Here is a 14,830-nt window from a genome sequence, read left to right as displayed (position 1 = left end):
GAGCATAAGCTTTCCTGAGCTACAGCTCACTTCATCGGATGCAACTAAGTACCTCTCGGATCCCTTTTGATTTAGTGACTGTACCGACTGAAATCTGGAGTCTCATCCAACAGGTTTTAAACGGGGGGGGGGGGGGGGGCAATGCCCTTTCACTCCGGGAACGCCGCCGGAAAGGGAAGACGTCACAGATCAAGGACACAGAGCGGCAGCCCGCGAGGAAGTTCAGGCCACGCGCCGCGCGAGACAGGCTGAGCCAGCGGCTCGCTGAGCTAGACGCACACAAACCGCTGGGGCCGGACAAGCGCCCTGGGCGCCTAGCTCCGCGCGATCGCCTCCGACGGAGTCGCGTGCTTGGCGCCGACCCCACCGCCTGGCGCTTGATTTCAACGCCATAATGAGCAACCAGTGAGAGCTCGGGAGCGGGGCGGCCCAAGGGCCCAGCAGCCAATAAGCGTGAAGTGCGGCGGAAGGTAGCCGACTGATGATTGGACAGCGGAGGGTGGGTCTGTAGTTGCTAACCAATGAGGGTGGCCGCTCGGGGGTGTTGTTAGCGGAAGCAGCCTGACGGGGTCACCGGGTGGCTGGCGGGAGGATGGCTGCCGGAGCTGCCGTGGTGGGCGCGCCGGCCTTGGAGTCCTTTGGTGAGAGGGCGGGGCTGTGGGGCCCATGGATGGACGGGTGGAGGTGGGGTGTTGGCTAGGAAGAGATTGATGGGGCATGGGGGGGAGGAGTGGGTGAGGCAACAGGGAAGGGGAGCTCAGGGCACGGGGGTGCTATATGGGGGCAATGGAGAGGGAGTTAGGGTGGTACATGGAGGTGGTGGTGGTGGGACACAAGGTGGAGATGGGTCTGGAGTTGCGTGTACACACACACACAGACTATCTCTGAGCTTTGCTGACACCTTAAGAGAGGGCCAAGGCCTGCCGTTATGTGGCTATCACTTCTTGGAAGAAACTGAACATTTTTGGATTCAGGTTTTTAACAGTGAGTCGTTTCAGAATAGCAGCTGGGTTAGTCTGTATCCCCAAAAAGAAAACGAGTACATGTGGCACCTTAAAGGCTAACATTTATTAGAGCAGCAGCTTTCATGAGCTACAGCTCACTTCATTGGATGCATGCAGTGGAAAATATAGTGGGGAGATTTATATACACAAGAACATAAAACAATGGGTGTTACCATACAGACTGTAACAAGAGTGACCAGGAAAGGTGATCTATTACCAGCAGGAGAGCAGGGATGGGGGGAAACCTTTTGGAGTGATAATCAAGGTGGGCCGTTTCCAGCACTTTACAAGAACAGTAGAAGGGGAAATAAACAAGGGGAAATAGTTTTACTTTGTGTAATGACACATCCACTCCCAGTCTTTATTCAAGCCTAAATTAATTGTATCCAGTTTGCAACTTAATTCCAATTTAGCAATCTCTCCTTGGAGTCTGTTTTTGAAGTTTTTTTTGTTGAAGAATTGCCACTTTTAGGTCTGTAATCGAGTGACCAAAGAGATTGAAGTGTTCTCCGACTGGTTTTTGAACATTATAATTCCTGATGTCTGATTTGTGTCCATTTATTCTTTTACATAGAGACTGTCCAGTTTGGCCAATGTACATGGCAGAGCGGCACTGCTGGCACATGATGGCATATATCATATTGGTAGAGGTGCAGGTGAACGAGCCTCTGGTAGTGTGGTTGATGTGATTAGGCCCTATGATGGTGTCCTCTGAATAGATACGTTGACACAGTTGGCAGTGGGCTTTGTTGCAAGGATAGGTTCATGGGTTAGTATTTTTGTTGTGTGGTGTGTGGTTGCTGGTGAGTATTTGCTTCAGGTAGGGGGGGCTGTCTGTAAGCAAGGACTGGTCTGTCTCTCGAGATTTGTGAGATTGATGGGTTGTCCTTCAGGATAGGTTGTAGATCCTTGATGATGCGTTGGAGAGGTTTTAGTTGGGGGCTGAAGGTGATGGCTAGTGGCGTTCTGTTATTTTCTTTGTTGGGCCTGGCTTGTAGTACGTAACTTCTGGGTACTCTTCTGGCTCTGTCCATCTGTTTCTTCACTTCAGCAAGTGGGTATTGTAGTTGTAAGATAGAGATCTTGTAGGTGTTTGTCTCTGTCTGAGGGTTTGGAGCAAATGTGGTTGTATCCTGGAGCTTGGCTGTAGACAATGGATCGTGTGGTGTGATCTGGATGAAAGCTAGAGGCATATAGGTAAGTATAGCGGTCAGTAGGTTTCCGGGATAGGGTTTCCATCATAGAGCCTAATCACATCAGCCACACTATCAGAGACTCATTCACCTGCACATCTACCAATGTGATATATGCCATCATGTGCCAGCAATGCCCCTCTGCCATGTACATTGGCCAAACTAGACAGTCTCTACGTAAAAGAATAAATGGACACAAATCAGATGTCAAGAATTATAACATTCAAAAACCAGTCTGAGAACACTTCAGTCTCTTTGGTCACTCGATTATAGAGCTAAAAGTGGCAATTCTTCAACAAAAAAACAGACTCTAAGGAGAGACTGCTGAATTGGAATTAGGTTGCAAACTGGATACAGTTAATTTAGGCTTGACTAAAGACTGGGAGTGGATGTGTCATTACACAAAGTAAAGCTATTTCTCCTTGTTTATTTCCCCTCCTACTGTTCTTGTAAAGTGCTGGAAATGGCCCACCTTGATTATCACTCCAAAAGGTTCCCACCCATCCTTGCTCTCCTGCTGGTAATAGCTCACCTTTCCTGGTCACTCTTGTTACAAAAAGAAAAGGAGTACTTGTGGCACCTTAGAGACTAACCAATTCATTTGAGCATAAGCTTTCGTGAGCTACAGTTCACTTCATCAGAGTGTAGCTCACGAAAGCTTATGCTCAAATAAATTGGTTAGTCTCTAAGGTGCCACAAGTACTCCTTTTTCTTTTTGCGAATACAGACTAACATGGCTGTTACTCTGAAACCTGACTCCTGTTACAGTCTGTATGGTAACACCCATTGTTTCATGTTCTCTGTGTGTATAAAATCTCCCCACTATATTTTTCCACTGTATGCATCCAATGAAGTGAGCTGTAGCTCACGAAAGCTTATGCTCTAATAAATTTGTTAGTCTCTAAGGTGCCACAAGTCATCCTTTTCTTTTAACAGTGAGTGTAACTAACCCTTAGAACAACTTATCTGGGGAGGTGATTCTCAGTCACTTGAAGTCTTTCAATTAGGACTGACTTTAAAAAAAAAAAAAAAAAAGTGCTGTAGCTCAAATATAAGATATTGACTTAATGTAGAAATACCAGATAATGTTCTGAGAGTTATGCAGGAAGTCAGTCTAGAGATCATAATGGTTCTTTCTGACCTTAAAATCTATGTCTCTATGGATTCAATTGTGATTAATATTTACCTTTAATGTGGTCATTAGGTATTTTTAATAGGTTTAGTTTTTGTTCATGAAGCAGAAATCTGGCAATAAACTCCTGGATCTTGACCAAAGATTTTGTTTAAAATGCAGACACTGTCCGTGTGGAGGGGATGAGCTGAGAGGATATTTTTTTTTTTTTTATTTAAGGGCACACAGCTAATTTTTTTTTTTTTTTTTTTTTTTAGATTTTGGTAGTACTGCTGATATTATTAAACTAATACCTAAGGATCTATTTGCTGAGCTAGTAAGTAATATTTCTATATTTAGCTTTTATGCTTTTGTGTATTGTAAAATGTTTGAAGTGATGGTTATGTTACTAGCTGTTTGAGTGCAAATTTCCCTGATAGGGTAATAGTAATGTCCCCCACCTTTGCCTTAGTGGACCACATCCTCTAGTGATTAGTGAGACTAAGCCAATTTTGTATTTTTAGAAAATACTGATTTTGCTTTTGACTAGTACACACTGGAACAGCAAGGCTGGCAAACAATCCCTTTCATGTTTTCTATTAAATCATTGGAAAATGCACCCTTAGTGCTGAATTGTATCACTAGTTGCAGCTGTGTTGTAAGCAGTGCAAAGCAGGTAGGCTAGTGGTTTGAACATTTTTTTTTTTCCACTCTTGTGGGTTTGATGGTATTTAAATGTAGTTTTAGCAGCAGCCACTGACTTAATACATCCTTTTCCTCTTCACCTAGTATATGTGTAAAGTGGTGTAGCACACTATTTGTATATTGCCACAATAGGCTTCTTCGCTTGGCCACTGTGTATTGAAACCACATGACTCTAGGTGTACACCCTCTGTACAGATATTTTTAAAGCATGATATTTTAATAATTTCACTAGTTATTGTCCATGTAACTTTTTCTTTGTAGTGTGAGCGAATTATTCAGCATCTTCACTGTCAGATCCCAGGTGTAAATACAGTAGAACTATGCCAGGTAAGTTATGATTAGTGGTCATCCAAAAGCAAATCACTTACATTCATTGTATATAACGTCACGTGAATTACAGAATGTTTCTAAGACTTACATTTGTTTGTGTTTCTAGAGATTTCAAACAGCTGGAGTTGAAATGAACGTTGCTGACCTAGCAAAGATAATCAATGTTGTTTCCTTTTTATTCAGGTAAGCCAGAACCCATCCTGCCTATACCTCTTAATTTTATTCTTTCTTTAAAGAATAAAAAAGGGGGGGGGGCTATAAAAGGTGGAAAGGTATAAATTAAGGCTGAGGAGCCAGAAAATTTTGACTTTGAGTACTTGAGAGGATCTAAAGGGGCTTGCAAACTTGTATTAACTCAATTTTTTAAATTCATAAATCAGAAACTAATCTGTTTTTCCACTTAGAATATTTATGAATATTAAATAGATGGGGTATACATAAATAAAAGGAAGTTGCTCCCTTGTGGGGACCTTGCATGCAAATTCTTAGCACAGTTACTTTGGGGGAAATTAAGTAAAATCCTTTGCGAAAAGAGTATGTAGGTTGCATTACACAATTACTATGTAAAATAATATTCATGAACAGAACACTAATGGAAATGTTTGCCTATTTTAAAAAAACCCTGGATTTCTTGAACATCACTCTTACAAAAACCTACAAATTGTTTGTTTTAAATTTATCTACAGCACAGCAGCCAAAAACAACCTCTCTGCAGAAGAACTCTCCACTGGTCTGGGTAATGTAATCAGAATGCTGCCAAAACATGCAGTTCAGGTTATTCGCCATATATGGAAAGAACAGGGCAAATCTATCATTATGTCAGAAGATGCTAGAAATATGGCAACAGTGGGACAGGTAACTAGCTCAGACTTCTGATTCAATCGCATTAACTTTCCAAAAATGTCTACTTCATGGTGGATGCTGCTGCAAAAGTGGCAAACAATATATTTAATGGACTGTTGGATGCCTGCCCATTGTGATTAGACCTGGCTAATACTACTTTCCCCTTAATACTTACAAATACTTAAACATATAGAGCTAGGTGGTTCAAATATTTTTCTAACAAGTTTAGAAGACTTCCATTAATACTGCATTTTCATTCTGACAACATAGATTTCTACTTAAAGTTGTATATAGGTTTTATACCTTGAAAGAAGTGACTGGCACTAAACACACTTTTAATTACAAAAAAAAAAGTTTGTCTGCTTATTCATACAAGTGACAGTCTGTTCAAACTACGCTTCTCATCGTTGTTAGTGAGTTAAAATGGAGCTTTAATATTTTAACTTCCATGAGTTTAACATTTTACTTAGTGTATAGCACAATAAGGCTCTGACATTCATGTACTTAAGCAAAACATTCTGATGTGAATTCTTACATTAATACTTATGCATGATCTTTATATAAAACTGATACGGTCATGTTATGAACTTTCATGCACAAAAATAAAACAGTAATTCTGCTTCTTTTAATGCATGAATAGATCAAGTTGAGTATTTGAAAAAATTCAACATGTGTTTCTGAAAGTCTAGAGTTAGCTAAGAATACTTCTAGCTCCTAAATCCTTGATGAAGATTACAAAGAATACAACCATAGCAAAAAGGTTTCATATAGGCATTAGTACAGTCTTGTGCCTCTTATCAGGGGCTTAGGAGTGATGTTACCCTGATTTTCTTTATCAATTAAAGATGGGTGGGTAAAATCCTCCTGCCATGAAAAATTGCACTGGCAGCAGAAAAATCTGTTCCTGCTTGTATACTTACAAACAACAACAGAGCACTAAGAGCTCACCATAAGCAACCCTTAAGTAGGTTTTGCTCTTACCCTTCTTTAAGGACTTAACCTTTGATTGTGTGTGTTCATTTAAAAAAAACCCTTAGGATTTAATGCCAGTGCCTTTCAGTCATGTGTATCTGCTAAATTATTGGAGCTTATGTTGTTGAAGAAACATTTCATTGCAACACAATTGTGAAGACCTAGACGTGTCCTTAACCCTTTTTGTTAAGGATCAAAAATAAAATCAGTGAAGCTTGAGTGACACTAGAACCCTGGAGTTGTCAGCAGAACCATGCTTTTGAATATCTGTATCTAATCCTCTTTCAAATAACAATCTGACTTCATAGTAATTGCCTAGCAAGTAACAACAAACAGTTGAAAATGTTTTTTCTTGAATTTGTGTTTATCTACGAAACTTCAGTCAAATCAAACTTCACCAAAATTTGCAATTGTAAATTTATAATTATGACTACTGACGGATGATGATCTCTGCTATGCCAGGAAAAAGCCTGTTGTCTGGGCAAGTGAAATGTAACTGCTTAATGCCAAGCTGGAAACCTGTGCCTAAATCCTGGTTGTATTGACTGGCTGGTAGAGTCTTAAAATGAAAATGGACCCATAAATGCTACCGAACGGTAGAAGAAATGGATGATGTATTTGCCTCTCCCACTGACTTATTGAATTCTCCAGGGCCTCTTTTTTTCCTGAAATTGTGTTCTATATAGTAATTTGAAGCTATGTTTGCATGGCTACAAAGTACTTGAGAACAACAACTTTTTTGGGGGAGGAAGGGGAGCTGCAGTTGAGATCCAGGTTTATTTAAGGCAGTGGCTCTCAACCTTTCTAGACTACCCGTATACCTTTCAGGAGTCAGATTTGTCTTGAGTATCCCCAAGTTTCACCTCACAAACTACTTGCTTACAAAATCAGACATAAAAATACAAAAGTGTCACAGCACACTATTACTGAAAAATTGCTTTTTCTCATTTTTAACTATATAAATAAAAAATTGGAATATAAATATTGGGGGTGGGGGGAAGCTCTTCCTGTGAGAGAAGCCTGCATTTGAGTAGTTTAATGTTGGGGGAGCCATAGTGCACCAACAGCCACACAAATCTTGGCAGAAGAGGCACCTGTGTCTTGTGGCAAGGAAGTCCGAGACAACCAGGGGTTTCTCCTCTGTTGCAGCCATTGAGAGGTGATCCTGCTTCATCTGCCTGCTCTGCCATTGAGGTCTTATACTGGGTTGTGTTGAGTTGGGCTGCACTTTGTCTGGTACCTTGCCTTCGACCTTACTGCAAAGAGTGACCCTACTAGAAGTACAGGACTCCCAACAGCATCAGTCTTAGGGTCTTAAGTATACGCAAGCTTCTCCACCATGTCAAGGTGGCAGCCCAAGGAGAAGATTTATTTACAGTAAACATTGTACTTGTATTTCGGTGTATACTATATAGAGCAGTATAAACAAGTCGTGTGTGTGAAATTTTAGTTTTGTATTGACTTGCTACTGCTTTTTATGTAGCCTGTTGTAAAACTAAGAAAATATTTAGATGAGTTGATGTACCCCCTGGAAGACCTCTGTGTACCTCTGGTTGAGAACCACTGATTTAAGGCGTCAGGATAGAGAAGAATTTAGTCTTGTTTAGAGCATCTAGTAGGTGACTCTTTATGATCCAACATTTCTTAACGTTATATTCCATTTTCTGCAGTTTTAGCTATAGTTTAATAGATATTTGAGGCCAGTGATGTCTCAACTGGAGGTACATGTACCCTTGGAGTACGCAGACATCTTCCAGAGGGTACATCAACTCATCTAAATGTTTGCCTAGTTTTACAACACGCTACATAAAAAGCACTAGCAAGTCAGTGCAAACTAAAATTTCTTCCTGCAATGACTTGTTTATATTGCTCTGTATACTATACACTGAAATGTAAGTACAATATTTATATTCAATGAATTTTATTATATGGTAAAAGTGAGAAAGTAAGCATTTTTTCCTGTAATAGTGTGCTGTGACACCTTTGTCTGATTTTTCTAAGCAGGTAGATTTTTTTTTTTTAAAGTGAGGTGAAACTCGGGGGTACACAAGACAAATCAATCTCCCAAAAGGGGTACATTAGTATGGAAAGGTTAAGAATCACTGCTTTAGGCCACAAGGAATTGTTAGTCTGACCTCCAGCAATAAACAGACCACAGAATTTTACTCAATAGCTCCTACATCAAGCCCACAGCTTCTGGGTGAGCTAGAGGATGGTGGGCTAATGTATTACTGATAAGGCTGCAAGTTAGTCATGGATTCTGTGACTTTTGAACAGCTCAGGCGGCCCTCAGGCCAGCCACTGCTGGGGCAGCATCGGGCCACCGCCTCCCACCAACAGCAGCAGCAGTTTAGGTGTGGGAGGGGACTCAGGGCTGGGTGTTAGTGTGCAGGAGGGGGTGAGGGCTCTGGGCAGGTAGGGGGGTGTGAGCTCCCTGGAGCTGGCAACACCCCTCAGGAGGAGTGGCCTGGCAGCTCTGTGCACTGCCTGCAGGCACTGCCCCCGCTGCTCCCATTGGCCACAGTTCCCAGCCAATGGGAGCTGCAGAACCGGCACTCGGGGCGGAGGCAGCGCACAGAGCTTCCTGGCTCTGCCTAGGAGCTGAGGGAGTCTGGTGTTGCTGCTTCCAGGTAAGAAGCTTGCCAGCCCCACCAACTGCGCCCCCCCCCCTCCCCCCAGCTAGCACTAGCAGGGGTCCTGGGACACACACTGCACACCTCCTCCTCTCTTCTCCCCCCCCCCCCCCTTTACAAATTTTTTTGTCAGGGGTATATAGTACAAGTCATAGACAGGTCACTGGCCGTGAATTTTTGTTTACTGTCCATGACTTTTACCCATCACTAAACATAGCCTTAATTACTGATAGTATAGTTGAGTGTCAGTAGGCTTGATTGGAAGTGTTCAAAAACGGTTTGGTTGCTCTCTTTTCTTCAGATTATAGATATTCAGTGGAAACTGGGAATGGCAGTGAGCTCTGACAGCTGCAGGTCTCTTAAGTATCCTTATGTTACAATGACACTAAAAGTGGCAGAGCCGTCGGGCCAGATAATGAGCAGGTCTTTTGAAATGACAATCCCACAGTTCCAGGTTTGTAATCCAGTTTCATAAAAGTGTTACTTCTCAAAAAGAGTTGCATACAACAGTACTTTCTTAATAGATATGCAAATGTTTACATCTACGAAAGCACATTTGAGACATTTAATTACATATGTGGTAATGGAAAGATGAGACATCTACATATGGTTCAGATTAAAAATCTATTTGCTTAAGCAACTGAACCCAAACATTGTTAATTTAATAAGAACTCTGACTTAAGAATTCCAAGTTTAAAATTGCTTTGCCCTTATCAAAACTATCCTGTTTCAATGAGTAAAATTGTAACCAAAGACTACTAGATCTCTTAGTATGTTAACTCGCTTGATGATCTGTCTAGTTTGCTACCCAGCTGCCTGTCCTGCAATCACTGAGTGTGTTCGAAGCTCAAGAGGTCTGTGGGACCACTCCAGCCTTAAAAACTAAAATTTGAATAAAAGACTGAAACCAAACTTCCAGGAAAAAAAATCCTTAATGCTTAGAGCAGGGGTTCCTGAACTTGGTTCGTGGCTTGTTCAGGGTAAGCCCCTGGCAGGCGGTGAGACACTTTGTACCTGTGGATGCTCAGGTAACCAGCTGCTCGCAGCTCCCAGTGGCCGCGGTTCTTCGTTCCCGGCCAATGGGAGCTGCGGGAAGTGGCGTGGGGTGGGCCACCACTTCCCGTAGCTCACATTGGCCGGTCACTGGGAGCCACAAGTAGCCATACCTGCGGACGCTTAGGTAAACAAAGCGTCTCACGGCCCGTCAGGGGCTTACCCTGAACAAGCCCTGAACCAAGTTTGGGAACCCCTGACTTAGAGCAATAGCCGGTGCCAGAAGTCAGATTGCTGGGAGTTTGGAGGGTTCTGTGAGATCATGTGAAATGGCCAGGGTCAAATGGGTAAGGAGCTAATGTATGATAAATCCTTAACCTTAAAAATTGTTTTGCATTTCTTTAGTCTTGGGCCTAATAAGAGCTTTCTGGGTTCTTTTATGGTACTTAAAGAGGCAGAGGGCTAGCTGCTCTTTCAGAGAGTTTAATCTGGTGAGACGGTCCCAAATTTAAACATAACTGATTTGTACATATTCCTCATGAAGTGGAATTGTCAATTTAAAAAAAAAAATTGTGCAACTCTCCTAGCTTCTTCAAAATAAACACGAATCTCCAAATCACTTGAATCATCATAGCTGAATGTACACTAACTTTTGGAACCATTTCTGACTACATAGTTAAACAGCAGCTGCTAATTAAGTCGCTGCTGCTGCTGCTCTCCCTTCCCCACACAATAAACGTGGAGAGGTGAAAGTAGACTACCAATAGGTTGAGCTTGCTGGAAGAGACTTCCTAATGCTGAACAGAGCGACCTCCCAGTGTGATTATATAGCTTATATTTTACAGGCTTACATTTATAAAAGTAAACAAGCACAAATCACTAGGAACAATGCTATTTAAAAAATAGCACTTCACTCTGAGGTAGGAGGATGTTACTAGTGCTATAAATGAAAAAAAATCCAAGGGGAGGGGGTGTTTACTTTGTGTAGTTGGTTTCACTGTGGTCTCCCATATAATCAGGTAGTCAGTCACATTCTCTTTCTTGATTTGTGTGAGTCTTTCATGCAACAACCAAGTAACAGAGTAGTAAAAAAATATGGCTGCAAAGCCACAAAAATTGGCTGGGGTTCTCTGGGGAGGTGTAATACCTGAAACATTGTTTTTAAATGTCTAGTCATCAAGTTGATTCTATTCCTCTAAGGCTGAAAAATCTTGGCTCTTCATATAAAATGTTGTACGCTCCTTTTTGCTGGCATTTGTGGACCTACTGTAACAGCCATTAAAGGAAGGTTTTATTTTGGCTTATTGGTGGATTCCCTCCCCCCTGAAATGTTCCAGCTCTGGTGCCCCACTGTGTTCTTCTATTGCCATATCTTCTGTTCAGTCACAGCATACCTGCACCCCAGTACAATTTTACTATTCTCCTCCTTCCTCCCACCCCCCCCCCCCCCCACTGCAATCTTATCATAGTGGTCCTTAATTCCTTTGCCTACAGCTGAAAACCTGGGTGGTGGTGAGAGCTTTTGTTTAGCTATCAGTTCAGTTATATTAAAGGGTCATTACATCTCCTTTGTTTTTAAACTAAACTTCTACAAGGCTAACTATCGATAAATCCCTTTAGTGAAAAATGTATTAAAAAGGCAAGGGATGACTGGTGATTTTTCTGAATCTAGATCTGCTCGAGTCTCAACTCTGTAGATTGGAAACTATTTAATATATTGCTGTTCAATTGCTATGTGAAAGGGACACTGTAAACTGAATATCAAGGTTATTTCAAACTGGGAATAAAAATACTTTCAGGTATTACTCCTATCAATTTCTGTGGTCTTACAACCACATTTTCCCACTTCTAAAACATTTTTTTCTCTCCTGTTCCCAAAGGCATAAGACAAAACCACACAAATATGGCATCAGACTATAATGAAAGTGACTTTATACAAAGTGCTGACTAATGCATAAAGCAAACTGGAATAAAGTTCTCATATTTTAGATACTATAATCTTGGGTGCTACTTGTAAACATAGGGAAAAAATTCCAACAAGAAGCTGTTGGCTTTAACTACAATGCAAATTGTTAAAGTGCAGTTTAATATTGCCTCTTCTTTTTCAGGACTTCTTCAGACATTTCAAGGAAATGGCAGCTGTTCTTGAAACAGTTTGAGCAAAACTGTTTAAATACTTAAAAGACACACTTTACTTGATCCAAATAAGCCTTCCTATCTTGCACAAGTAATTAAGTGTCAATGTTTAAGTAAGGTATGTATTCTCATGGTCCTGTCAAGAATATTTTTCAATATCTTCCTCTTTTTTTGGATCACACTGAAAGTTTTTTTTATTTATGTAACTTTTGTTCTAAATATATGAAAGAACAAACTCTTGCAAGGTGGTAATCCGAGTAAAAGTGTATTTAGCTCTATTCAGGCAGAACATTGTGACATATCCTTAGCTATGTAACAACCTCAGACTTTTCCTACTGTTCAACAGCAGAAGCTACATACTGTATATAAACTCGGCCATGTGGAAACACACATGAAAATGCTAACTGAGGAGACTACTGGAAGAAGTGTAAACCCTATGTTTACACTTTTCTCTATAAAATCAATGATGCCATTGGTGTGCACATGGAATCAATTATATCATTATCTACGTAGAGTACATAAAATTACAGTCAGCAAGCATATTGTTAGCCATGAGTAGTGTCATCAAACTGATAAATTCCAGTTGTATCAAGTAGGTTAGAAGCCTGATTTTTACTCCCTTTTGTTAATTATTGGAGAACATCTTCATCATTCTATTAATAAAAGAGTAGTATCACTGAAATATTTCCATAAATCTGGATTTACCGTCTCTTATTGTAGGAAAATATCTCTAGTAACAGAGTCTAAAATCTTAGTTTTGTGCAGGGAAGTTAACGTTGACTAAGCAGAACTTATAGGTAAGTTTACATTTAAAAAAAGTGAATGTGTGTTAAATATGTTTGCAGCACATAAATACAGTTGATAGCACATTATTTTGTTGCTCATGTATGTTCTGTAGTAAATTCAACTTTAAACTTGTGGCATGTACTTACTATTCTGATCAGCAGATTTTGTTTCCTAATTAAACTGGAAGCTTGATGCAGTTGCATCACTTGGTCTTCTGAACTGGAAATTTCAAGTCAAGAAATGGAAACTTAAGGTCAGCCTCAGCTAAACAAATCACATGCGACATTATTAAGAGTCCGACAGACTCTTTGAGCTGCAGTACTCTTTCTGGTAGGAGTCCACAGGACTGCATTGCTGTCTGTCCAGAGACTAGTTGTCCTGGTCAGTCAGCAGTAAGATTCTGACTTAGTGGCCATCTGTGATCAAGAATGAGGGTAACTTCAAATATGGAATAATCCAGCTTTCCATTTTGGAACGTCTTCATATAAACAGAATAATTTAAAATGGAAGATTACAACTAAATGGAATTAGACATACGGAAAAGAAAATATTCTGATATGTAATGAGAATGCTGCAGGTATTCAAATCAGATCATGCTTTGCTTGTGCAATGGAGCAAATAAGTCCTGTATGAAAACCGAATGGGTGAGGGTTACCGGACTGAGGCTTAGTCTTGATAATAAGACCAGATGAAAATAGGCTGAAAGCAATGGGGAAAAAATTGGCAAGTCATGTATGTGCTACTGAAAGAGGGGTTGCATCCACCATTTGACCTAGTTTCACAATATTGAAGGTGGTTGGAACAAGAGCTGCTTTTAAAAGATCAAGTAGCAGTGCCAAAAGGTGTTTTTTTTGTTTTTTAAATCTAGAAGTGGCTAGAAGAGTTCAAGCTCTTCTTCTGATGCAGCTTTTGCTATCATCATCCTTTCCTTTTGTCACCTCAGGACAATATGATTGTAATGCAGTCCATGTTGTGGGTACACTCTGGAACCATTCAAACTCAAGGTTGTGCAGAGTGTGTCTGCTCCTTTGAGCATAGTGCAGGGAGCACAGCACCAATACTCAGAGTTGCACTGGATTCCAGATGAACTGCAAGGTGATGGGTTTAACCTTTCAAACTAAATAGTTTGGGACCTGGAACCTTACTTGAGAGACTATCCGTGCAGTTCAGATCAGTAGGCATGTGCAAGTGGCACTTAATTGATCTGAAAATGAGAGGCGGCTGCTTGCAGAATATTCTCTGGGAGAGGGCCTGGCCTCTAGAATGTACTTCCTTCCTCATTCTTCCAGAGCCTGGGTTTGTCAGCCTGGGCATACCCCAAAGTCCACTTTTTATGAGCCTTCAGGGAGATGGTTGGTACAGAGTCTCATCACATGGTCAGTTGAAGGATTTCTAGAAGAGCCTACATTGGTGTTTGTAATTGAAGCCTATTGTTTTGTGTTTTAGGTGACTGCATTTAAGAGTTTTGGGGACCGTTGTTAAACATGTGCATAGGTGACAAAAGTAAAATAAAAACAAGTAACCAGATGAACCACAAATTTTGGGGTGACACTTGATACTTAAATTGCTGTTACAGACTCTAGTCAGACTTTGTGTAGCTGATAATGTTTGTGCTGATATTGGAACATGAGTGGAGAAAAGATGCTTTGGTTATTGATGCCTTTTTGTCCAGCAACATTAAACTAGCATTAATAGCAGCTTCTCCAAGTGAAGACTGGCAGACCTGTGCAGTTGGAGCAATTTGCAGTAACCCTATTCCCAGTAGAGACGGGGAAATGTTCGTACCATTATACAAGGCACTGGTGAAACATTGGGAATACCATGTGCAATTCTGGTCTCCTATCTTTAAGGAAGAGATGAGTTCAAACTGGAAGAGGTGCAGAGAAGGGCTACTAGGATGATCAGAGGAATGGAAAATCTGCTTTATCAGAGGAGACTCAGAGCTTGGCTTGTTTAGCTTAACCAAAAGAAGGCTGAGGGGAGATATGATTGCTCTAAGTATATTGCAGGGGTCAGTACCAGGGAGGGAGAGGAGTTATTTCAGTTAAGCACAAGAACAAATGCATATGAACTGGCCAACAACTTTAGGCTCAAAATTAGGCGAAGGTTTCTAACCATCACAGG

The 14,830-nt window shown here is 40.9% G+C and overlaps 1 protein-coding gene across 1 annotated transcript; it reads left to right on the top strand.

Moving 5' to 3' along the window:
* The first annotated feature begins 528 nt into the window (after nt 1-528).
* COMMD6 (COMM domain containing 6) lies at nt 529-12,902 on the top strand. Its single transcript, XM_048852354.2, has 7 exons — nt 529-641; nt 3,587-3,645; nt 4,275-4,340; nt 4,450-4,526; nt 5,030-5,198; nt 9,093-9,245; nt 11,893-12,902. The coding sequence occupies exons 1-7, from the start codon at nt 593-595 to the stop codon at nt 11,941-11,943; spliced, it is 624 nt and encodes a 207-aa protein (XP_048708311.1). The 5' UTR covers nt 529-592; the 3' UTR covers nt 11,944-12,902.
* Nucleotides 12,903-14,830: the final 1,928 nt, after the last annotated feature.

The sequence above is a fragment of the Caretta caretta genome, chromosome 1 (assembly GCF_965140235.1).
Source record: "Caretta caretta isolate rCarCar2 chromosome 1, rCarCar1.hap1, whole genome shotgun sequence".
Taxonomy (NCBI): domain Eukaryota; kingdom Metazoa; phylum Chordata; order Testudines; family Cheloniidae; genus Caretta; species Caretta caretta.
This window is presented reverse-complemented; position numbering and strand designations above follow the sequence as displayed.

Excerpts from the sequence above, each read along its gene's own strand:
- COMMD6 (XM_048852354.2), top strand. The coding sequence starts at position 593 with ATGGCTGCCGGAGCTGCCGTGGTGGGCGCGCCGGCCTTGGAGTCCTTT. Across the intron at positions 4,527-5,029 it reads GTTGTTTCCTTTTTATTCAG|CACAGCAGCCAAAAACAACC; the intron begins GTAAGCCAGAAC and ends ATTTATCTACAG. Across the intron at positions 9,246-11,892 it reads TGACAATCCCACAGTTCCAG|GACTTCTTCAGACATTTCAA; the intron begins GTTTGTAATCCA and ends CTTCTTTTTCAG.